Source organism: Tamandua tetradactyla, chromosome 1, assembly GCF_023851605.1.
Source record: "Tamandua tetradactyla isolate mTamTet1 chromosome 1, mTamTet1.pri, whole genome shotgun sequence".
NCBI classification, from domain to species: Eukaryota; Metazoa; Chordata; class Mammalia; order Pilosa; family Myrmecophagidae; genus Tamandua; species Tamandua tetradactyla.
This window is the reverse complement of record NC_135327.1, coordinates 132,345,553-132,369,695: the sequence shown is the minus strand read 5'-3', so window position 1 is coordinate 132,369,695 and position 24,143 is coordinate 132,345,553. Positions and strand designations below refer to the sequence as shown.

The window sequence follows — 24,143 nt, the reverse complement described above, 5'->3', positions numbered from 1 at the left end:
TATGACTCCCCATTGAATTGGGAATAATATTTATGGTCTCTAGCTTTACCTCCCACTCTCTCTTTATGCTCCAGGCTGAGCTGGGCATTTGTCATCTCTGAGGCCAGGACCCACCCCAAGCTATCTTTGCAGACTCATGGGGTAGAATAGCATGAGTACACAATTAGGCTTCAAAAGTTATTCATAAAAATAATGTTAAACCAATTTCCATGCTTCCTACTTTGTGATTCTCTAACAGTCTCTTCTTTGTCTTCCTAAAGACAAAATAGAGCAATCTCTTAAAATAATGGTAATTTGATGATATTTGTCCTCCCCAAGACTGGGAAGCTCAATTGTATACTTAATTTTAAAGTCATAAGAATAGCTTTGTACCTAAACAGATATTCAAGCTTTTCTGTAGGAGAAATCTAAGGAGGTACTCTCAACCAAGTCCTCCCACAAAGAGCTCTCAAGTGCATAAGAAGACAGTCTTGCCTTGCAAGTATGTTAGGAAATGTATAAGTAATCACATAGTTGGGATAGTCCCCTAAATTTGTTTTTCCTATTGAAAGGGTACATTTTAATCATCGGAGATCATGTTGTTGTTTAAGTATGTGGAGTTAGCAATTTTGATTAAGGAAATGTTTTTTAAGTATTTTTTTTCTTATATTTGTGTTGATGTTGCTTAAATGCCACTGAGAAATAGAGAGATAAGCCTTAGGAAACCTCCACCCTGTCCTCCTCCAGCATATCCCAATACTTATGCCAGGACTGATGCCAAATGCTGTCTGTCTGCTTAAATAGTAGTGTTACCAGGCAGTAGAATAAAGTCAAATGTTAATTAGAATACATGAGAAAATCATGAGATAATCTGGCCTTTTTTAAGGCAATGGCCGAAAGAAAAGGGAGCCTTTTATTATCCCTTAAACTAATTAAAAAAAAATTAGTGGGTGGTTTTTCTTTGAAAACTCAAAGTACTCTATGATCCATAAGCTAGTGACCAGACAAATTAATGGCAAATTAATATCAATAATGCTCAAAATTTTGGAGGGGCATGTCTTAACCAATACACAAATTCTCTTTCAACAACAGAAGTTAGTTTTATAATCTAATCCCTATCTATTGGGTTCACAGACAGTACTGCTTAGTGATTAAAAACATGGACTGCAGTGTAAGATTACCAGCTTGAATTCTAGTTCTACTAATCTCAAGTTCTAAGACCTTGACCAAATTGTGTAAATTCTCTGTACCCCAGCTTACTCACAGGCAAAAAGCATATAATAATATCTAATTTTTAGGTCATTGTGAATATTAAAAATGCCACTTAGAGTTTAGAACAATTCAAGAACCTACTGACACTCAATAAACGTCAGCTGTTATTATTATATATACACAGACACACACACACACACAAAAAACCCTAAAGGTCTGTGCAATTTAGTGGGGGATTATTTCAAATGTATTTCACAAAGCTGAGCGAAATCAATTCTCCCAAAGCACATGGGAGAGAATAATAATAAATTTCTTATCTATCCAGAAACAAAGGCAAAACAACCGAAAGTGAGAAAATCACTAACCATTGAGCCAGTAGTGCTCAGAAATGTCAGTTCTGATGTAATGGTGGTCACGAGTAGGCCCGAGGGACCGCGTGAACGCAGCATCTTTGCCAAGGAAATCAGAAGCTGCTCCAGAGTAGAGGTACTCATCTGGGAGGGAGGGGAAAAAAAAGAGACTTCTAAGAACAGAGCTGTAGATACTAAGAACAAAATATGCATTTCACAGCATGAAACCAAAGATGCTTATTGCTTAACACCAGAATATATTATTTCACAGATTTCACCTTCCAATTTTGAAAATTTTGCTAGTTGAGGATAAGATAATCCAATTAACTTTGCTAAGCTGATGTGAAACACATGAATATAAAAAAGGCCAAAGTCTTTTGAATGAATAATTGTCTATGTATGCATTAACTTCTCTTTTGAACAAACTCTACTTCTGTCCCTCTTCCCCACAAATAATTCAAAGATATGTCATAATTAGGAGGTTTTTTTTTGTAGAAAACACACAAAAAATTAAAAAGTAAATGTCATAATGAGGAATGGATTGTGTAATTAGTATTTACTTAACCGACACAACCTCCATGACCACAACTTTTCTTTGCCTAACCTCTGCTGAAAGGGAGCTTTCAGCACTGAAGTCATTCTTTGTAATTACAACATGTTGCATTCCTTGTAGCTGATCATGTCTCTAATAGTTCTGATAAACAGGAATTCTTGAAAAGGAAAAGATGTTGCCATTACTGCATACCAAACTTCTTTGTCCTGTTATTTATGTAAAGTACATGTCCATGTTTTATCATTTCAAAAGAGACACAGAGAAAGATAGCGGAAGGAGGAGGAGGAGGGAAAAGCAAGAGGACTTAGGCAGGAAAGGAAGAAGAGAAGGGAAGAAAAGAGAGGAGAAAAGGGAGAAGGAGGACACCTTTATAGTCAGCTGCCGTACCCGCACTTCATACAACAACAGTGAAAGGCCAGTCTTCACAGAACATTTAACTTTTTTGAATGCCTTTCTATAAGAACAATAAAAACACAGCTTTATCACTGAACTTCCATTTTCCTCATAAACTTGTCTTTAAAATCTTATCTTCGTGGGGCGGGCTACGGTGGCTCAACAGGCAGAGTTCTCGTCTGCCATATTGGAGACCCGGGTTAGATTCCCAATGCCTGCCTATGTTAACAACAACAACAAAAAATCCTATCTTTGTGTAAAAAGTGATTATTAAGGTGCTTTTCAAGACATCTGATTATATCCATCTAAGTAGGCCTTTCAGTGAACTATTTGGAACAGCATAACCTAAAAAATGACAGTCAACCTCTATAGGAAAACACAAAAGGCAGAGGAGAGAAATCCTGCTATGCTAGATGTAGATACAGTACCACTTTCATGTTCTTATGGCAGTTCATAAAATTTATCAGGTAAATAGCAATATTTCATTACAAACTTAATTTAAAAAACAGAACAAAATGACAACAATAACAAAGGCATTTTGAAAATTTGGGTAAGAAAAAAGGAAGCAAAGCATTACTTTGAAACAATTAAAATTGCTGACTCTTGAATGTTTTTTCAGGAAAAAAAAAAGATGGTATGATTTATCCTAACAATTTGATCCATCTACCCAGGCTTTAAACTCTTTTCTTTGGTATTTAAAATTATTTAGGATTCCTAAGAGAGGTTGCCCATGCCTACAATTGATTGTTTTTTTATTAAGGATGTGCCGCCCCCTCTCTTAACAAATCAAAATTGCAAAATATCTATCATATTTTCTTTGAATAATGAATGAACATCAGTCATATAATTTTCAAAACACACTTGCTTCCACTTCAAAGCAAGATCACTAGTGCTCACTTACTGAAAATTAAAATGTCATGGTATTTTACTCTTACCATGTATTCAAACATTTAATCGACAACTTATCTAAAAAGAGACTATACTCAAGAACCAAACCAAGATAAAAGGGGTCCTTCTTATGGTTGAAATTCAGAGGTCAAGCTGACATTCCTTGAGCAGACTTGAGGCCACACAGCTCTGCCTTCTTCGAAGGGGACAGATTTCTCATCAGAGACTTTAAGATGTTAATAACTTAAAAAGACAAGATGTGCCAGCCGATAGTCCCACATTTCCTTTAATATAATCAGGTTAGAGTGACGTTGGGCAAAAAAAGTATTGCAATAGATAAACATTCTATTATCTGTATTCTATAGTTTGATTCATTTAGTTTATTAATTTACCAACTTATGCTTTGTTATGAATCCTTCTATTGAAATCTTCAACATATTTTGTCCCAATTCTGTTTAAAGAATTGCTAAATTTAACTTTCCTACTGAGTTACATACTAGGGATATGTACTGATGATCCATTTAAGGAAACCTGAGATATTTAAATAGAAAGCTGTGGAAAGAAAAAGTGTGAACATTTGCATTACAAAAGAATCCAACTAACAGTTCATTTAAAAAAAAACTGTGCAGACATTAAAGATGGCTGGGGCCTCACTGATTGATTAGGTACCAGAGAGATTTGACACTAAAATACTGGAACCAAATAGCCAGTGGAAGATTAATCCAAAATGATCTTTTCCCAGAGAGAAAACGTGGTTCAATCTACACACACCTTTGAGAAAATCACCTAGAAGTAAGAATTGCCTGTGGTTGATCTCACCTGTCATTACTGAAGCAAAAGGCTGCTGAGGATCAAAAGGACATTTCAGTCTGCCAGATTCCAAATTATGTGTGTCTAGTTTAAACACAACTTCCTGTTATGAGAAATATTAACACAAGTGAGCTTTTTAAAAAATATCAGTCAGCAACAACATTGGAGATAAAAACCAAATTTCAACTCATTAATTCAATGTAAAGTGATTGAACATTTAGTATGAACATCCGAGGTGTTCCTTAATTCTTTAACAAATATGATTTTTGGCAAGACTCAGTTCCCACGTTTTTGGTATCCCTTTACCCAAAGTGGTAATGACAATATTAAGTGGGTGTTTCAATTGGAGGTTGTATTAGACTCATCAATTCATTTGTTCCGAATCAGTTTCATTATCAAAATTACCAGTAAGTATGCACATTTCTTAAGCCAGATAACTAATTATTGAGGCTAATACAAATAATTTCCACATTTTAAAATAATTTTATTAGAATTATAAGATTCATGAAAGTGAATAATGTCTATCTGCCTAAGCATATGCAACTAGAATAAATTACGTAAGCCTGTTATATTTTGGCACTGCAGTGGCATAAAAGTGTTCTAAGGCAGGCAGTTCATTTTCAGAGCTGTTGAAACATGTGGGCAAAAAATCCTGTTAGAGTATTTTCAGTATTATGAAAACACTGTAAACTTAAAAGCCACATAGTTATTTTGGCTGAGACATCTATTTTTACAATAGTGGCCACAGACAGAATGACATTAGCAGATTTTTAACATTCAGGGAAAAAAATAACATCTTGAGTCGAACTTTCCAAGAAAAATATGAATGTATAATGAATACGGCCTTTGCGCTTGAATGTTTCATAACGTCAACACTATCATCCAACAAAAAGCTGATGACTTGCTTTACATGTCTGCTCGTTACAGAAATCCGGCATTTTAGATATTGTCTCTGGATAGAGTATCTACACTTTTATGCCACTGCAGTGCCAAAATATCACAGGCTTACGTAATTTATTCTAGTTGCATATGCTTAGGCAGATAGACATTATTCACTTTCATGAATCTTATAATTCTAATAAAATTATTTTAAAATGTGGAAATTATTTGTATTAGCCTCAATAATTAGCTATCTAATTATTGCATAAATGTGCATGCTTACTGGTAATTTTGATAATGAAACTGATTCGGAACAAATTTTAGAGTTAGATTAGAGCACACATGTAACAAGAAAGGACTATTCAGTGCTATTTACCTAGAAAGCAAGCAATGAAGCAAAAAGGAAAAACTGTCGGTTTATGTGGAATACTATGTTGTCAATTCAATCTTTTTCTTTTCTTTTGAAGAAGACCAAGAGTAATGCCTATGTCTTTTAAAAAAATAGTAGTAGCAATTTAAATAGCCTAAAAATTGCTACTCTATAGTATTAAGTAAATGCACTTTAATACTAAAAATAATAGTACCTTTGCATGTTGAATCGTGTCTCCCTAAAAAAAGATGTTGAAGTCGTAATTCCCCCAGTACCTGTGACTGTGGACTTTTTTGGGTATAAAGTCTTTCTTAATGTAATCAGATTAAGTTCAGATGACATGGTGGATTAGGTGGATCCTAAACACAAAATGACTAGTGTCCTTATAAGGGACACAGAGAAACAGCCATACTTTCACACAGGGGAAGAAGGCCATGAAGGCAGAGAGACCAGAATTTTACAGCTAAAAGCTGTAAAATGCAAAGGATTGTTAGCCACCAACAAAAGCTAGGAAGAGGCAAAGATGGACTGCTTCCTAGATCCTTCAGAGTGAGCATGACTCTGCCAAGACATTTTCAGGCTTCTAGCCTCCAGAAATGTGAGAGAGTAAATTCCTGTTGTTTTAGGCAAGCCAGTTTGTGGTACTTTGTTACTCTAGCCTTAGGAAATGAATACAGTACCTACCATTTAATAGGTACAACTCACATGATATGCACAGTGTCTCATTTAATCATAACAAGCCTAATGACGTAGCTACTGTAATTCTAGCTTTACAAGAGTGATAGTTAAAATAGAAGGCAGTCAGTGCCTTGCCCAGTGTTATATAGCTAGTAAAAGGCAACACAGAGGCTTGAGTTCATTTGCAAAGTTCATGTTCTTAACTAATCTAGCTTCAGAATTTCAAATGCATAGATTTAAAAATGTTTTGAAATCAACTGACAGAATTCAACTTGACTATACAACATAATCACGTTCAAGAATGTTTAGTTAGAAAAGTTCAGCTAATGAAAAGTTGTGATAATGCAGTCTAGGTTTGAAAAAAAATCCCATGAAAACACATTTGAAGCATACTTCCCAAATGTATATGGGGCTAGAGAGAGGTGACTAAAACCACCTGGAGATAATGGCTCTTAAATGTGTTTAAAGTATCATTACGGCTACCTTGTTCCCCATAAGTCAAACAGACTTGTTTACTCTAAAGCCTGTAAAGGGATATTATAAAGGGAATGTAAACTGAATCCTGGTACCCAGAAGAATAAGTAAAAAAGCTGGTGGGAAAACACACACACACACACACACACACACACACACACACACACACACACACACAGGCGAAAATATCTGGGGGAATGCCAAAGTGGATGCAACGTAATAAACTTTTACACTTATATATACTTCTGTTTTCACAGGCAACAGTTCATTAAAATCTCAAGATAAGCCCATAAAGTTAGGATTTGTGGAAGCAGAAGATAAGGTCAAGGACACCAGTAGGAAAATGATGTAAGAAACAATGGATGATTAAATACATTTGCTGAGATAAACTGACTAAATTACATGACACTCGTAACTTTCAAAAAAGTCAATTTTACAAGTGTACCCCCTGAAATTCCTCAAGCTTAATTAATTATGCAACGAAGCACCTGTCTGAGTTGCACACATGGAATGTCATTGGAGAAGTATAGATGAGAATGATAGTAAGGGAACATCAATCATCACAACTAGACATTATGATTGACATTGTACCCATTTAATGATGTGATTTACAAGAGAAGAGGGGAGATGCCAAAGGAATGAATCTACTTCCAATCAAATTATTAAAGGACTAACAGTCACTCCAAGAATATATACGACTATCTATCTTTATCTATCTAATTTCAGAATATATATACATATACACATATATATACATATATACACTCATTTAAATTCATGCCATTTTACCTTTCTTTAATCCTGTTGCCCAATATTAGCTGAGTATTAAGTGACTGCTTTGAAGCAGGCCCTATGCCAAAGTCTATACAATAATTTTTCTCATTTTATCCTCAAAATGGTGAGGTAGTTACTATTATCATCATCACTTTACTGAATAAACAGAAGCTCAGTAAATTTATGGAATGTTTTTAAAGGCATGGAGTCGGTAAACTATAACCAAAATTCAAACCCTGTCCATGTTTAAACTATGATGCAAAGTTGCTGATACCAGCCCTCCTTTCTCTCTTGGAGTCTGCATTTGATTTCTTATTTGGCATCATCTATTGACCATCTCTCAAATGCAGAAAGTAAAAACTGAGCTCGCTGTGTTCTCCGCCAGCTTGTTACTACTCTTGTCTCAATAAATAACACCACTCTCCAATTCGATGCCAAAGCCAGAACTCTGGGATTCAGCCTTAGCTTTTTCCATTTTCTTCCCATTGCCTCAACCATATCGAACAGTAGTCCCCTGAATGTTTCTCCAGCTCTCTCATCAGTTTTGTATATGCTGTCCCCTCTTCCCGGTCATTTTTTTTCATCAATCTTACCTACACTCCCTCTGGAAATATAAAAATTTCTTCTTAAAGTTCCTGGGGCTAATAATTCATAAAAGAAGTTGACAATCTTCAAGTAGGTCTGTCATACAATTACCCGTATCTTGGCTAACTGAAAACTTACAGGGCTCAATTCTGCTGGTTCACCCATAATTCTCTTATTCACAGAACTTGTAAATTCGACTGCTCCAAAACTTCTTGACAGCCCCAAGCTAATTAATTAGCTCCATTTAAATTCCATTTCAGCACTTGGGAATTTTAGGGGCCATAGAACATTATTTGCTTCCCTCAGCAGGTTGTGAGTTTAGCTTTTACACTCAGGCCTCAAAACATACCCAAACTATAAGACTATCTCATATAATCACATCCAATGCCATGAACAACTGTTATATATCACCCTTCATCAAAGCCATGCTGGAGAACCTCACACCAGCAACAAGGGATGAGGGATGCAAGTTGCCAAGTCTCCTAGTGCTTCAGAGGGTTAACTACTGGGGCTCCTTTATTTTCAAACAGTTGAATGTGAGCTGGTTAGACATGTAGCTTAGATGGAAAAACTTATCCAGTCACAGTTGTCGGTTTGATCTCTTCATGAATCCGGTAAATCAATGTAAAGAAAGCTGTTCTGTAAGTCCAGAATTTACTTTAAAACACACAGCCAGTGATCCTACAAATATGTGTGGTTATTCACAAGTATATACATAAATATGAGGATGACAGTGCAACCCATCAACCCATACAAAGGAACAATTTAGAGCACGTTTTCTAAAACCCAGTAAAGCATGCTTGTTCCAAAGGCAGACTGCTTTGGTTCAACTCCTTTTTAGACCTCTTATTAGTTGGGTGATATTAGGCATGTTGTTTAATTCCGTTGAATCTAATTTTTGTTAATCTGTAAATTGGGGATTGCAAGGGTATTAACTTGATTGGTGTGTTATGAAATTCAAAAGAGACAATTCAGGTAAAGTGCACAACCTTTGACACAAGGAAAGCTCTCTAAATTATTGGTTATTAATTAAATTATAGAAGTGTGTATGTTTCCCATTTATTTAGATGTTTACTGATCTCTGGAATACATTGCTCCCAATTAATACAATCTTTATTTCCACTAGGTCATTTTGGTTCAGCAGAAAGAATGACTTCAGGGTGCTATTTTCTGTCTATTCCAATTAAATAAATCATTAAAAATCTCTGTGGCTTAATGTCTGCAATTTTAAATATTCTTAAAAGTCTCAAATTTTTGGAAGAAGAAAGTCAAATGTTTGTAAGATGCAATTCTTGTGCAAGAGCTTACGGGAAATGGATTTTTACCAGCAACAACATACATGTAAGTCTAGTTATAAAGGAAATTCAAAGGAAAATGGTGATATATAATGGAGTCAATAGAAGCAAGCACTTCCAACCTTTTAGATTATTAATTCTGATCATCTCATTAAAAGCAAATTTTAATAGAAATATTACTAGGTAGATAAAGGGTATAGTCAAATTGACAATACATAAAATGCTTAGGAATATAACATGAGTTCTTCCTTTACAAAATGTACATTTCAAACCCTATATTCAAATCTGTCTATTTTATGCCATAAAATCCTTATGGCCTTCAAGTAACAAAGTATAACAATATATTAACATTTTTCATGCTGCCATATTATTTTACCTCCTTGTAGGCTCCAAGATCAATATATCCACATATTGGATGAAAAGCTCCAGTTCCACACACATAAATATGAGTTTTGTTATAGGGTTGAAGTACTCGGATGAAATTTGCACATTCTGTCTATTGGACATAAAAAAAATAAAAGCATTATCATATGTTGCAGGTTTTTGAAAGATTACTATTCATACCACCTGTTTTCCAAGTAGATAAATCATAAAAAATAAGAGCAAAACTCAAAGTTTGAGAAATGTTTAAACACCTGACTTAGAAAAGGATAGAAAGCAAATATAGAAATTCCACCTTAAAGAAGTGACTTTCCAACTTTTGGGAGGTATAAAACTTTGAAATAATCAGAGTGCTAGAACATAAATCTCTATCATGGTATGGAATAGGACATAGAGAATGGAGACAAATGCACTATGAATGAGATAGCCATATTTTCTTTCAGGAAGAACAAAATTCATCCTGTTCGGATGCTCCCACACTATCTATTCTACTGTAGAGCCTGCTGTTTCCAAGATCATCTGTCCCAGCCACACAGAACAGAGCACTAAATACAGCCATGTATTCCTACATCTTCATTTCACTTTCATTGACTAGAATGGGCTCTCCTTTATTCCTACTTATTTTCAAATGTTGCAGAGCCTTTAAAATTCAACTTAATCTCTACTTCTTCCAAGAGTCTCCTGTGTTATTACCATTAATATATTTTCCACATCAAATCAATTTTTAAGAGATTTTTTTTTTACATTTCTGTTAGTTTTTCATACACTCATGCCTGGAGATATATCTTTATAATCCTCATTATCTTTATATCTTAATTATTTTTTGTCACCCATTTAAGTAGTGACTGCCCATGCTTCAGAGTATTTGTTCTAGTTATTATATATTATTTTCATTTTGTCTCCTGTAAATGATTCCGTATCTTTACATACTATTGAAAGCAATTTTTTCAACATGGCTCCCTGGTTTCCAGACCAACAGGCCCCTGAGGAAGCACTGTAGCGCTTTTATTCTACAGAGACTCCACCTTGGAGAGAGGTAAACATTTACTGAGGAAATTGGAAACCAACGAAATCACTGGGAGTCACAGAAAAAGTCAGGTCTTTTCCTGCCTTAGGGCCCATGGGTTCCTCATTAGTCAGGCACTGACCTAATAATGGCAGGGTTGTGAGGAGGATAATGTAAAATAAAAAATAAAAATAAAAAAAATAAAGCAGACAGTGACCTAATCAGCAGGGTGGATCTTAAATAAAGAATTTTAAAAGGCAGACAATGACTTAACTGGTAGGCTTGCTATGCAGACGCAATGAAAGAATATACAACATTTTTTATTTTTTATTTTTATTTTTATTTTATTTTTTTTTATTTTTATTTTTTATTAACGGATAAAAAAAAAAGAAATTAACACAACATTTAGAAATCATACCATTCTACATATGCACTCAGTAATTCTTAACATCATCACATAGATGCATGATCATTGTTTCTTAGTACATTTGCATCGGTTTAGAGGAACTAGCAACACAACAGAAAAAGATATAAAATGTTAATATAAAGAAAAGAAATAAAAGTAGTAGTAATAGTAAAAAACAACAACAACAAACAAACCAACAAGCAAACAAAAACAAAAAAAACCCTATAGCTCAGATGCAGCTTCATTCAGTATTTTAACATGATTACTTTACAATTAGGTATTATTGTGCTGTCCATTTTTGAGTTTTTGTATCTAGTCCTGTTGCACAGTCTGTATCCCTTCAGCTTCAATTACCCATTGTCTTACCCTGTTTCTAACTCCTGCTGAACTCTGTTACCAATGACATATTTCAAGTTTATTCTCGAATGTCCGTTCACATCAGTGGGACCATACAGTATTTGTCCTTTAGTTTTTGGCTGGATTCACTCAGCATAATATTCTCTAGGTCCATCCATGTTATTACATGGTTCATAAGTTTATCTTGTCTTAAAGCTGCATAATATTCCATCGTACGTATATACCACAGTTTGTTTAGCCACTCTTCTGTTGATGGAGATTTTGGCTGTTTCCATCTCTTTGCAATTGTAAATAACGCTGCTATAAACATTGGTGTGCAAATGTCCGTTTGTGTCTTTGCCCTTAAGTCCTTTGAGTAGATACCTAGCAATGGTATTGCTGGGTCGTATGGCAATTCTATATTCAGTTTTTTGAGGAACCGCCAAACTGCCTTCCACAGTGGTTGCACCCTTTGACATTCCCACCAACAGTGGATAAGTGTGCCTCTTTCTCCGCATCCTCTCCAGCACTTGTCATTTTCTGTTTTGTTGATAATGGCCATTCTGGTGGGTGTGAGATGATATCTCATTGTGGTTTTGATTTGCATTTCTCTAATGGCCAGGGACATTGAGCATCTCTTCATGTGCCTCTTGGCCATCCGTATTTCTTCTTCTGGTAGGTGTCTGTTTAAGTCTTTTTCCCATTTTGTAATTGGGTTGGCTGTCTTTTTGTTGTTGAGTTGAATAATCTCTTTATAAATTCTGGATACTAGACCTTTATCTGATATGTCGTTTCCAAATATTGTCTCCCATTGTGTAGGCTGTCTTTCTACTTTCTTGATGAAGTTCTCTGATGCACAAAAGTGTTTAATTTTGAGGAGCTCCCATTTATTTATTTCCTTCTTCAGTGTTCTTGCTTTAGGTTTAAGGTCCATAAAACCACCTCCAGTTGTAAGATCCATAAGATATCTCCCAACATTTTCCTCTATCTGTTTTATGGTCTTAGACCTAATGTTTAGATCTTTGATCCATTTTGAGTTAACTTTTGTATAGGGTGTGAGAGATGGGTCTTTTTTCATTCTTTTGCATATGGATATCCAGTTCTCTAGGCACCATTTATTGAAGAGACTGCTCTGTCCCAGGTGAGTTGGCTTGACTGCCTTATCAAAGATCAAATGTCCATAGATGAGAGGGTCTATATCTGAGCACTCTATTCGATTCCATTGGTCAATATATCTATCTTTATGCCAATACCATGCTGTTTTGACCACTGTGGCTTCATAGTATGCCTTAAAGTCAGGCAGCGCGAGACCTCCAGCTTCGTTTTTTTTCCTCAAGATGTTTTTAGCAATTCGGGGCACCCTGCCCTTCCAGATAAATTTGCTTATTGGTTTTTCTATTTCTGAAAAATAAGTTGTTGGGATTTTGATTGGTATTGCATTGAATCTGTAAATCAATTTAGCTAGGATTGACATCTTAACTATATTTAGTCTTCCAATCCATGAACACGGTATGCCCTTCCATCTATTTAGGTCTTCTGTGATTTCTTTTAACAGTTTTTTGTAGTTTTCTTTATATAGGTTTTTTGTCTCTTTGGTTAAATTTATTCCTAGGTATTTTATTCTTTTAGTTGCGATTGTAAATGGGATTCGTTTCTTGATTTCCGCCTCAGCTTGTTCATTACTAGTGTATAGAAAAGCTACAGATTTTTGAATGTTGATCTTGTAGCCTGCTACTTTGCTGTACTCATTTATTAGCTCTATTAATTTTGTTGTGGATTTTTCTGGGTTTTCTACATATAGTATCATATCGTCTGCAAACAGTGATAGTTTTACTTCTTCCTTTCCTATTTTGATGCCTTGTATTTCTTTTTCTTGCCTAATTGCTCTGGCTAGAACTTCCAACACAATGTTGAATAATAGTGGTGATAGTGGACATCCTTGTCTTGTTCCTGATCTTAGGGGGAAAGTTTTCAATTTTTCCCCATTGAGGATGATATTAGCTGTGGGTTTTTCATATATTCCCTCTATCATTTTAAGGAAGTTCCCTTGTATTCCTATCTTTTGAAGTGTTTTCAGCAGGAAAGGATGTTGAATCTTGTCAAATGCCTTCTCTGCATCAATTGAGATGATCATGTGATTTTTCTGCTTTGATTTGTTGATATGGTGTATTACATTAATTGATTTTCTTATGTTGAACCATCCTTGCATACCTGGGATGAATCCTACTTGGTCATGATGTATAATTCTTTTAATGTGTTGTTGGATACGATTTGCTAGAATTTTATTGAAGATTTTTGCATCTGTATTCATTAGAGAGATTGGTCTGTAGTTTTCTTTTTTTGTAATATCTTTGCCTGGTTTTGGTATGAGGGTGATGTTGGCTTCATAGAATGAATTAGGTAGTTTTCCCTCCACTTCGATTATGTTGAAGAGTTTGAGGAGAGTAGGTACTAATTCTTTCTGGAATGTTTGATAGAATTCACATGTGAAGCCGTCTGGTCCTGGACTTTTCTTTTTAGGGAGCTTTTGAATAACTAATTCAATCTCTTTACTTGTGATTGGTTTGTTGAGGTCGTCTATTTCTTCTTGAGTCAAAGTTGGTTGTTCATGTCTTTCCAGGAACCTGTCCATTTCTTCTAAATTGTTGTATTTATTAGCGTAAAGTTGTTCATAGTATCCTGTTATTACCTCCTTTATTTCTGTGAGGTCAGTAGTTATGTCTCCTCTTTCATTTCTAATCTTATTTATTTGCATCCTCTCTCTTCTTCTTTTTGTCAATCTTGCTAAGGGCCCATCAATCTTGTTGATTTTCTCATAGAACCAACTTCTGGTCTTATTGATTTTCTCTATTGTTTTCATGTTTTCAATTTCATTTATTTCTGCTCTAACCTTTGTTATTTCTTTCCTTTTGCTTGCTTTGGGATTAGTTTGCTGTTCTTTCTCCAGTTCTTCCAAGTGGACAGTTAATTCCTGCATTTTTGCCTTTTCTTCTTTTCTGATAAAGGCATTTAGGGCAATAAATTTCCCTCTTAGCACTGCCTTTGCTGCGTCCCATAAGTTTTGATATGTTGTATCTTCATTTTCATTTGCCTCTAGGTATTTACTAATTTCTCTTGCAATTTCTTCTTTGACCCACTTGTTGTTTAAGAGTGTGTTGTTGAGCCTCCATGTATTTATGAATTTTCTGGCCCTCCGCCTATTATTGATTTCCAACTTCATTCCTTTATGATCCGAGAAAGTGTTGTGTATGATTTCAATATTTTTAAATTTGTTAAGACTTGCTTTGTGACCCAGCATATGGTCTATCTTTGAGAATGATCCATGAGCACTTGAAAAAAAGGTGTATCCTGCTGTTGTGGGATGTAATGTCCTATAAATGTCTGTTAAGTCAAGTTCATTTATAGTAATATTCAGGTTCTCTATTTCTTTATTGATCCTCTGTGTAGATGTTCTGTCCATTGATGAGAGTGGTGAATTGAAGTCTCCAACTATTATGGTATATGTGTCTATTTCCCTCTTCAGTGTTTGCAGTGTATTCCTCACGTATTTTGGGGCATTCTGGTTCGGTGCATAAATATTTATGATTGTTATGTCTTCTTGCTTAATTGTTCCTTTTAATAGTATATAGTGTCCTTCTTTGTCTCTTTTAACTGTTTTACATTTGAAGTCTAATTTGTTGGATATTAGTATAGCCACTCCTGCTCTTTTCTGGTTGTTGTTTGCATGAAATATCTTTTCCCAACCTTTCACTTTCAACCTATATTTATCTTTGGGTCTAAGATGTGTTTCCTGTAGACAGCATATAGAAGGATCCTGTTTTTTAATCCATTCTGCCAGTCTATGTCTTTTAATTGGGGAATTCAGTCCATTGACATTTAGAGTTATTACTGTTTGGATAATATTTTCCTCTACCATTTTGCCTTTTGTATTATATATATCATATCTGACTTTCCTTCTTTCTACACTTTTCTCCATGTCTCTCTCTTCTATCTTTTTGTATCTGACTCTAGTGCTCCCTTTAGTATTTCTTGCAGAGCTGGTCTCTTGGTCACAAATTCTCTTAGTGACTTTTTGTCTGAGAATGTTTTAATTTCTCCCTCATTTTTGAAGGACAATTTTGCTGGATATAGGAGTCTTGGCTGGCAGTTTTTCTCTTTTAGTAACTTAAATATATCATCCCACTGTCTTCTAGCTTCCATGGTTTCTGCTGAGAAATCTACACATAGTCTTATTGGGTTTCCCTTGTATGTGACGGATTGTTTTTCTCTCGCTGCCTTCAAGATCCTCTCTTTCTCTTTGACCTCTGACATTCTAACTAGTAAGTGTCTTGGGGAACGCCTATTTGTGTCTAATCTCTTTGGGGTGCGCTGCACTTCTTGGATCTGTAATTTTAGGTCTTTCATAAGAGTTGGGAAATTTTCAGTGATAATTTCTTCCATTAGTTTTTCTCCTCCTTTTCCCTTCTCTTCTCCTTCTGGGATACCCACTACACGTATATTTGTACGGTTCACATTGTCCTTGAGTTCCCTGATACCTTGTTCAAATTTTTCCATTCTTTTCTGGATAGTTTCTGTTTCTTTTTGGAATTCAGATGTTTCATCCTCCAAATCACTAATTCTATCTTCTGTTTCTTTAAATCTGTCATTGTAGGTATCCATTGTTTTTTCCATCTTTTCTACTTTATCTTTCACTTCCATAAGTTCTGTGATTTGTTTTTTCAGTTTTTCTATTTCTTCTTTATGTTCAGCCCATGTCTTCTTCATGTCCTCCCTCAATTTATCGATTTCATTTTTGAAGAGGTTTTCCATTTCTGTTCGTATATTCAGCATTAGTTGTTTCAGCTCCTGTATCTCATTTGAACTATTGGTTTCTTCGTTTGACTGGGCCATATGTTCAATTTTCTGAGCGTGGTCCGTTATCTTCTGCTGGCGTCTGGGCATTTAGTCAGATTTCCCCGGGTGTTCGACCCCACAGCTTGAAAGATTTTTCTGCGCAATCTCTGGGTTCTGTTCTTCCTATCCTGCCCAGTAGGTGGCGCTCGTGGCACACGCCTGTCTGTGGGTTCCACCAGCGAAAGTTGCTGTGGGTCCCTCAACTCTGGAAAACTCTCGCCGTAGGGGAGGTTCGGCAACCTAAGCGTCTTGGAAGAATGCCAGCTGGCCCGGGGTTCCAAACGTGGGGAGGGTCGCCGGCCGTCGCAGCACAGGAGAGCGTCCGGTCAAATTAGCCAGTCGGCGCGGGGCACCAAGCGTGGCGGGAGGGCGCCAGCTGTCGCAGCCCGGGAGAGTACACTGTTCCCAGCCGACGGGGGAGTCACGTGTTTGGAGGGATCCCCCGGTCACTGTTCTCCGCAGTCTGGGGGTTTCCGACCCAACTATCTCAGTTGTTCCGGGGGGCCTCGTGTGGTGGGGGCACCAGCCGGCGCGGCCTAAGGGGGCCGCCTGTCCAATTCTACCAGCTGGCCCAGGAAGGTGGAAGGGAGGGACTCCGGTCGCTTGTCGTCCCACCCAGGAAAGCCCGTGCCCCTTGGTGATCTCACCGGAGCTGGTTCTCCCAGATAGTCAGCCGTTCCAGGATGGGGTCCGCTGTCCCTTTGATCTCCGTCGTGGCTCTGGGAGCTGCTCTGTATTATCTCCACTCCCCCAGTAGCTGTTCTTGAGGAGGAAAAGTGAGGGCGGCAAGGCTGTCGAGGCTGGTGGCGGAGGAGCACGGTGAAGGCGGGGGAAGAGGGCACCGTGGTGGTTGGAGAGCAGCCGGAGCAGGAGGGGGAAGAGAGGGGAGAAGGAGGTCGGGCGGCTCGGCTGCTGCGGGGCTTGGGCGCCGCGTGGCGGGCCGGCGGAGAAAGAGAGGGGAGAAGGAGGTCGGGCGGCTCGGCTGCTGCGGGGCTTGGGCGCCGCGCGGCGGGCCGGCGGAGAAAGAGAGGGGAGAAGGAGGTCGGGCGGCTCGGCTGCTGCGGGGCGTGGGCGCCGCGCGGCGGGCCGGCGGAGAAAGAGAGGGGAGAAGGAGGTCGGGCGGCTCCAATATACAACATTTAATAATTATCAGTTCCTCATCCTGATTTGGCCCTATAAAACTATCATTACTCAATGTCTGCTCTTATTTTAGGGTGAATAGCCACGTCTGCAAATATGTGGTAGTGTTCTTAGTTCCTATTTTTTTCCTCAACAAACTAACCTGGCAATTTTATATTTCAATAATTTGTAGATCCTAGTTAAAATCTGCACATTCTACCCAATAAAAACGTTATATTGAACTCATTGAGTCTTTTGCCCTCTGCTTCCCTTCCTTAAGCAGTTGCTTAAGACTGCATGAAAGTATTGGCTGGTAAAGGATCCCTTAGTCACATAAGTGAAGGATGTTTGCTTACCAGGTAGGAAAACTCAACACTCTCTAAAATATGGTTGCTTCAGTTGTATGCTGCAAAAGGATGTCCTATCCAGGGGTGGGTGATTCACATCTCAGACATTTTAATATCCTGATATTTTTCATATGTTTACTATGCTTCCATACATTTATTATAGGTTGACTCCTAAGAAAGAAAAGCTGTATGTTCATGGAGACAATTTTCTGGCTGATTGTCCTGTTTGACTAAAATCTTCGTACTATGTTAGTTTTCTACCTTTCTATCAAGGTGTCTTGATGAAGAGAAATTTCTCATGTCAAATTTGCTAAAGGCATCATAGGGAACTAACTTTATGTTAGAAATTGGGCTAGCCAATTTCAGACGTAAACCTAATTCAGACAGACATTATTTTGAGTAAATAATGGAAACACAGCAATATAGAAAAGCCAAGATATGAAGCATGCTAGTTTGAAACTGTTATGTACCCCAGAAAAGCCATGTTATTTTCCTAATCCAATTTGTGGGAGCAGCCCTACTGTTTCGGGCGGAGACTTCTGGTTAGATTCCTGCTATGGAGTTATGGTACCCCCAATTGTGGTTGTGACCTCTTGATTAGATGGAGACATCTCTGCCCATCCAAGGTGGGTCTTGATTAGCTTGATTAGCTTGGAGTTCTTTAAAAGTGGGAACGTCTTAGAAAAGCACAGTTGCTTCAGAGCTGACATAAATGCAGATGTTTGGAGATGCAGAAAGAGCTGAGAGAGTCATTAGAACCCAGAAGCTGTGAGAAAAGAAATCTCCAGCCCCGGGAGATGCTAAGCTAAGAGACAAACTCCAGATAAACCTCAGAGCAGTTACGTGATGGCTCACAGATGCTGAGAGAGGAAGCCACTAGAATCAAGAGCACAAAGTAGTGGAACTGGGAACAAGGACAGACATTGACAGACAGTGGCCTTTCTTTGGAGTAAAGGTACCTTTTTCTGGATGCCTTAGTTTGGACATTTTGATGGCCTTGGAACTGTAAACTTGTAACTTAATAAGCACCCATTATAAAAGCCATTCCATTTTTGGCAACTTTAGCAAACTAAGACATGAGGTATAAAAATGTATGGGATCACCAGATAAATTCTAATGATGACCCTCCTTCTACAGTGGACAGTTCCATATTCTCCAGATTTTACTTTGTTCATTCAAGCTCAGTGAAGGGACTTTTGATATTTGGTCTTTCTACATGAAGAGATTCATGTAAGAGTGACATCTAAGGAAGGAACCGTACAGGGGGATCGGGAGGGTAAAAGGTGGGTGGGGGTGGGGAGATGGAACCCAGTAAATGATGTACCTAGAGTGAGGTAGAATTAACTCACTGCCAGGGGTTTCATCATTTTTTCAAAATTTCAGCTTTACCAAGAAGCCACAGAATTTTAAGGATAATTTCTACAAGATTTTGAAAAAAACATTTGCATAAAGAAATAAAATTCCCCTGCCAGATTATAAACATAGCAAAGATTAGGGACTATGAAGGACCAAAAAACTGTTAAAAAAGGCAAATAAGGCCCACAGTGAAGTTTTATAAACATAGGAGTTATAATTTTAGTGATTATAAAGGGAATGCTCTGATCACAGTAACACATTCCACATCCTTTAAATTTTTCAAGAGTACTTTTTTAAAAGTACCCTTCCCGCTATCCTTGAAAGGTAAACTGCTATTCCAGTTTCCTGACTTGGTGAGACATTAACAAGAATTTATCTATGAAATTCTTCCTTTCCCTCAGATTGTGCTAATGTGGAATAGAGCAATGCATGGGAGAGTCTGGAACTGAAAGCAGTTGGAACTGCTTACAAAATAAGTCAGTTCTGCAGAGGAAAGTTTTCTCCAGCAAAAGTAGTATAGTTAGGTCTCCCAGCAGTTTAGGGATAATGTAAAGACACTGTTTGCCTGCTGGAAAGAAACCTGTAAACAGAGATCCTAAAAGATATGGTCTCTTACTTTAAATTTTGCCTGGGGTCAACAATTTAGCCAAACAACTCAGGTTTTAAAATATGTTACAGTGACTTCCTTTTCAACTCCCAACTTAATTTTATAAGCCTCAGGAGATTCTGCATTGTTTTTCTTTTATCACACAAAGTTTCTTTTCTTTTTCTTTAATCACACAAAGTTTGCTTAAATAGCATGAACAATAATTAACTTAATTCATTTAGCAACTTGGATTGCTATTAGCAGTAGAGTAACTCTGTGAGGCCTAAAGAAATTTAACTCTGAGAAATAGCTGTGTTTTTTTTTTTTTTTGTAATTTTCCCTGAAAGCTTGCTAATTTGTTAGCTATTGCACATAATAGCAAGGGTTGTTGTGTGTGACCTAACAATCCAGAGAGTAATATATTCAGTTTGGGAAAGTATTGAATGTCCTTCTGCTTCCTTCCCTAATGCCTCCTACCTATACCTCTTCACCCCATGGAAGGAAGAGAGAAAAGAGAAGGGCAGAGAGTAAAAGGGAGAGAGAATTAAAAACAAACATCAACTTTTCGCTTCTTTCAATTAATATTACAGAAATTTCAGTATTTTACCTCTATATGTATAAATAAATAAATAAAACAGATTAATACTTGGGAAATAAACATCACTCTATTAATTAACAATTAGTGTTTCAGCTTCTCTCTAGATAGCTGGAAAATCACTTGCAAAACAGAAGTACTTGTTACTTTCTAGTCTTGCAATCGGTCCAATTAAATTCAAAACAACTTTAAGTATAATTCTGATAACTGAAATTTTAATTATGTTAAATATGAGCAAACACCTATGAAAAAATCTGATCTGGAATCTGATCTGTTTTTATTAGTAGTATATTTTACAGAATATTATGATCATCAAACATTTTTGAGCGTTCACAGCAGGCCTGTCAGTGTTCTAAGGCTTAGATTTACGTATAGCAGTCCGCAGTGAGACGTCAGTGCTCAGGATATTTGTTTAAGTCACAGATTGTTAGAAATATTTTCATAAGTTGTCAACACATCAAGAAAGATACTAACATAAGGACCTCAAATGCCACATTTCTCTCTAAAACATCAGAAGATCTAACAGTGGAGATTACTACACAGTGACAATCAGTTGTGGCAAAAGGACAAAGGAAAACGATTTTAAGGAAAAGATGGAGAGATTTGCCTATTTAAATATTTAGAATTCTATACAGCAAATAGGATAAACTGAGAAAGAATACTTTCTACACGAATGAAATATAAGGTAATATACACTATATAGTATATATATTTATGCATATATGTCTGATAAATCTGTAAATAATCAGTAAAGAAAAGGCAAATGCTACGGCGAAAATTGATCAAATTGCAGGGGCTGCCATTCAAAAAACAGAAATGGTAATTTAAAAAATATATGAATATTTAGTATTTGTAGACATGAGCAAATGTCAAGGTAAAACAATGAACATATTTCTTTTCTTTCTGTTGACAAAGCTTAAATATATTTACTTCATATTTTATATTAGTAGTGCATATATAACTATATGTTGTCTCTATTATTGGCAAGGATATGGGGAAATAAATCCTCTTGTGAGCATGCACTGCTGGTGAGAGCGTAGAGGGATAAACTTTCTCGAAGGAAATTTGGCAATATGTATATAAAATATTTTAGATCCTTTGACAAGTAACTCTATTCAATAATCTAAGATGTTCACAGTATTTATAAATAAGGATATTCATGTGCAGCATCATTTACGACAGTGAAAACTGGACATGTACCAAGTTTCTAACAACAGGGAATTGATGAAATAATGTATAAAGAAATGCAGTGCAGCTATTAAACGTTGTGTTATAAAAAAGAATTTAATGACATGGGAAAATGCTCATGGCAGTCTGCTAAGTGAAAAAAACTGTTGTCAGTGACTATGTACACAATGATTTCATTCTGAAAAATAGTAAATAGATAAGATAGGAGAATAAACACAAAATGTCACCACTTATCTCTGGATGGTGTTCGTGGGGGCTGGGACTATTAACAAATTATAGAAGATTTGTTTTTCTTTTTTGGCTTTCATATAATTTGAAAACTCTTTACAATGAACTCTTTATTTTACTTTTAAGATTTCCTTAAAATATATCTAAAATATGAAACGATAGAATCATAGAGTTTTAGAGCTGAAAGTTCTTTTAATCCCATGGAAGGTCTCTACTGACATGTGAGGGAAGGCCACCAAGGCGAGATTTTGTGCATCTATAGTTGTGCCTTAAACAGAGCCCAGGCTGCCTGCAAAATCCTGTGCTTTCTCTTGCCTGGACTGAACTGTTTAACTCAATGTTTACAGTCAGGACCAAACACATTTCTTTAATGACTGTGAGTAACCTTTTTCTAAACAGAAGCAAAGTACTACCAACCATCTTCCATGCTCCTCTTCCCTTCCTCTCCTTACCTTCTCAAATGTGGACTGAAACTTGGGGTGGACCAAGAAGGTTCCACAAAGTGGAATACTTCCTTTTTGTTTCCTCATCTCCACTCCCTTCTCACCCCAATTAGCTAACTTTCATTATGGTAAATAATTCACCACTTTTCAATTATATAGTACGTTTGGGGACAGTCTTTCCAAACACCTGTTAATCCTAAACAGTCCGGAGAAGTAGGCAAAAATTACTGGGGAGAAGGGAAGGGAAGGGTCAAAGCCAAAGGTCATAAAAGATGTCGATGGAACCACAGACTTGTCTCAGTTTTTGGTTGGATGAAACATATGCAATGCTGTTCAAAAATAAGTATCTATATTCTGATAACACTGTAGAGAGAAGTGATTTGAAGGATACAATTTTTAGTCCTTATATGTAGATTTTATAATGTTATGTAAGAGTACAGATCATGGGCAAGGACTTCTGGACTCAATTCCTAGCTCCCCTATTTACTAGCAGTGATATTGGGCTAGTGATTCATTTTTTATGGCCTCAGTTTACTTATCTGTACAATGGAAAATAATAGGATCTAGCTCATAGTGCCATTGTGATACTGTAAATGTAAAGCATTGAAAGCAGTGCCTGGAACATGTGAATGCTAGAAAAGCACTATTTTTATTACCTTATAAAATGTATTATTTTAAAAGGACAAATTAAAAAAGGAGAAGAAGACAAAGACTTGCGTTGTCTTTATATGATCCAACATCAAACTTGACAGACTTTGGTAAAAAGAGAAAAGCACCCCATCTGTAATATTGGGTTTGCAGATGGGCTAAAAGGTTAGAGGAGATTACCTAGCATGCAAACCTTATTGAATTAGAAGAATATGTTCCATACACATACTTAAATGCTGTAGGATAAAAGCTCCAGCAAAGTTTATCATTCTTTGCTTTAACTTAATAAGGAGTAACTGAGTTACTATATAACTAGAATTAATGAAGATGCTGAAATGAGAACATCATCACAAATAAAACCTTCACAGATTGTTTGACCTGAAGGTTTATCTCTCATCTACTCCATGGGAAAATTGACATTAGTCCATTCAAGTAGACTCATAACACACTTTTCCTACTGCCTTGTTCATTCCTTAACATAAATTCAGGACTGCAGAAACACAAAATACAAAAATGTTCCTACTGATGATGCCATGCTTCTAGTATTCAGCTAACGATAGAATTTTGAAGACCATGCAGGACTAAAGTACTTTTTTTTTCCCTCTAATTCAATGAGTTATTGATGGCTTTGCAGACCTGGACACCTGATCAGTGCTGGGATATTGCACAGGGTGAAGAGATGAAAGACTCGAAAGGATGGAGGCTATCTACTGGAATAGTTCAATGCCTTTCATTTCTAATAAAATACATGTAAAGACTGTTTCCCATTACATATGATGCAAACATTCCCTCATATATTTCTGCTAGCATAAATGTCCTGAAAAGATCACATTTAATATTAATTGAATGTATGAGGCATAAACCTGTTTCTTTGTTCTGTGGTACTGTTACTGATAATGTACAAAAAAGTTGTTGACAATATTTAACAATATGGATCTCAGACACCTCCTTTGCTTAGCTAAACACTTCACTGGCATTATCTTATCTAAATCTCACAAGAAGTCTATGAGATGGCTATAATTATTTTTCCCATTTTCAGGTGCATTTACTCCATTAGATTACAGAAATAAATAATCTCTATTAAGCTATAAGCAAGAAGAAACAACACAAGTAAGCTCTGAGTTGCTTACAAATGTATGCTTCAAAAATTCCTGATAGACTTTTATTACGTTTCTCACCATTGTTAATAAAAAAAATGTTTTAATGGGTTAGGAAAAAGAAAATATCCTGAGAAAATACACTGAAAGAGATCAGTTAAATCTGGAGTTAGCAAACAATTTAAAAGTCAACAATCTTGCATGATATCATATTTATAGTGAAATTTTAAGTTTTTAGATCTCTGAATAAAAAGCGCACAGAGGGGTACTCATA

The 24,143-nt window shown here is 36.5% G+C and overlaps 1 protein-coding gene across 1 annotated transcript in view; it reads right to left on the bottom strand.

Moving 5' to 3' along the window:
• Nucleotides 1–24,143, bottom strand: part of LOC143681366 (semaphorin-3D-like) — a 137,842-nt gene that overhangs the window by 38,157 nt on the left and 75,542 nt on the right. The window contains exons 5-7 of the mRNA XM_077158359.1: nt 9,617–9,736; nt 4,195–4,288; nt 1,557–1,685 (exon numbers count right to left, since the gene is read on the bottom strand). Of these exons, the coding sequence (XP_077014474.1) occupies nt 1,557–1,685; nt 4,195–4,288; nt 9,617–9,736 (343 nt within the window). The remainder of the gene's footprint in view (nt 1–1,556; nt 1,686–4,194; nt 4,289–9,616; nt 9,737–24,143) is intronic.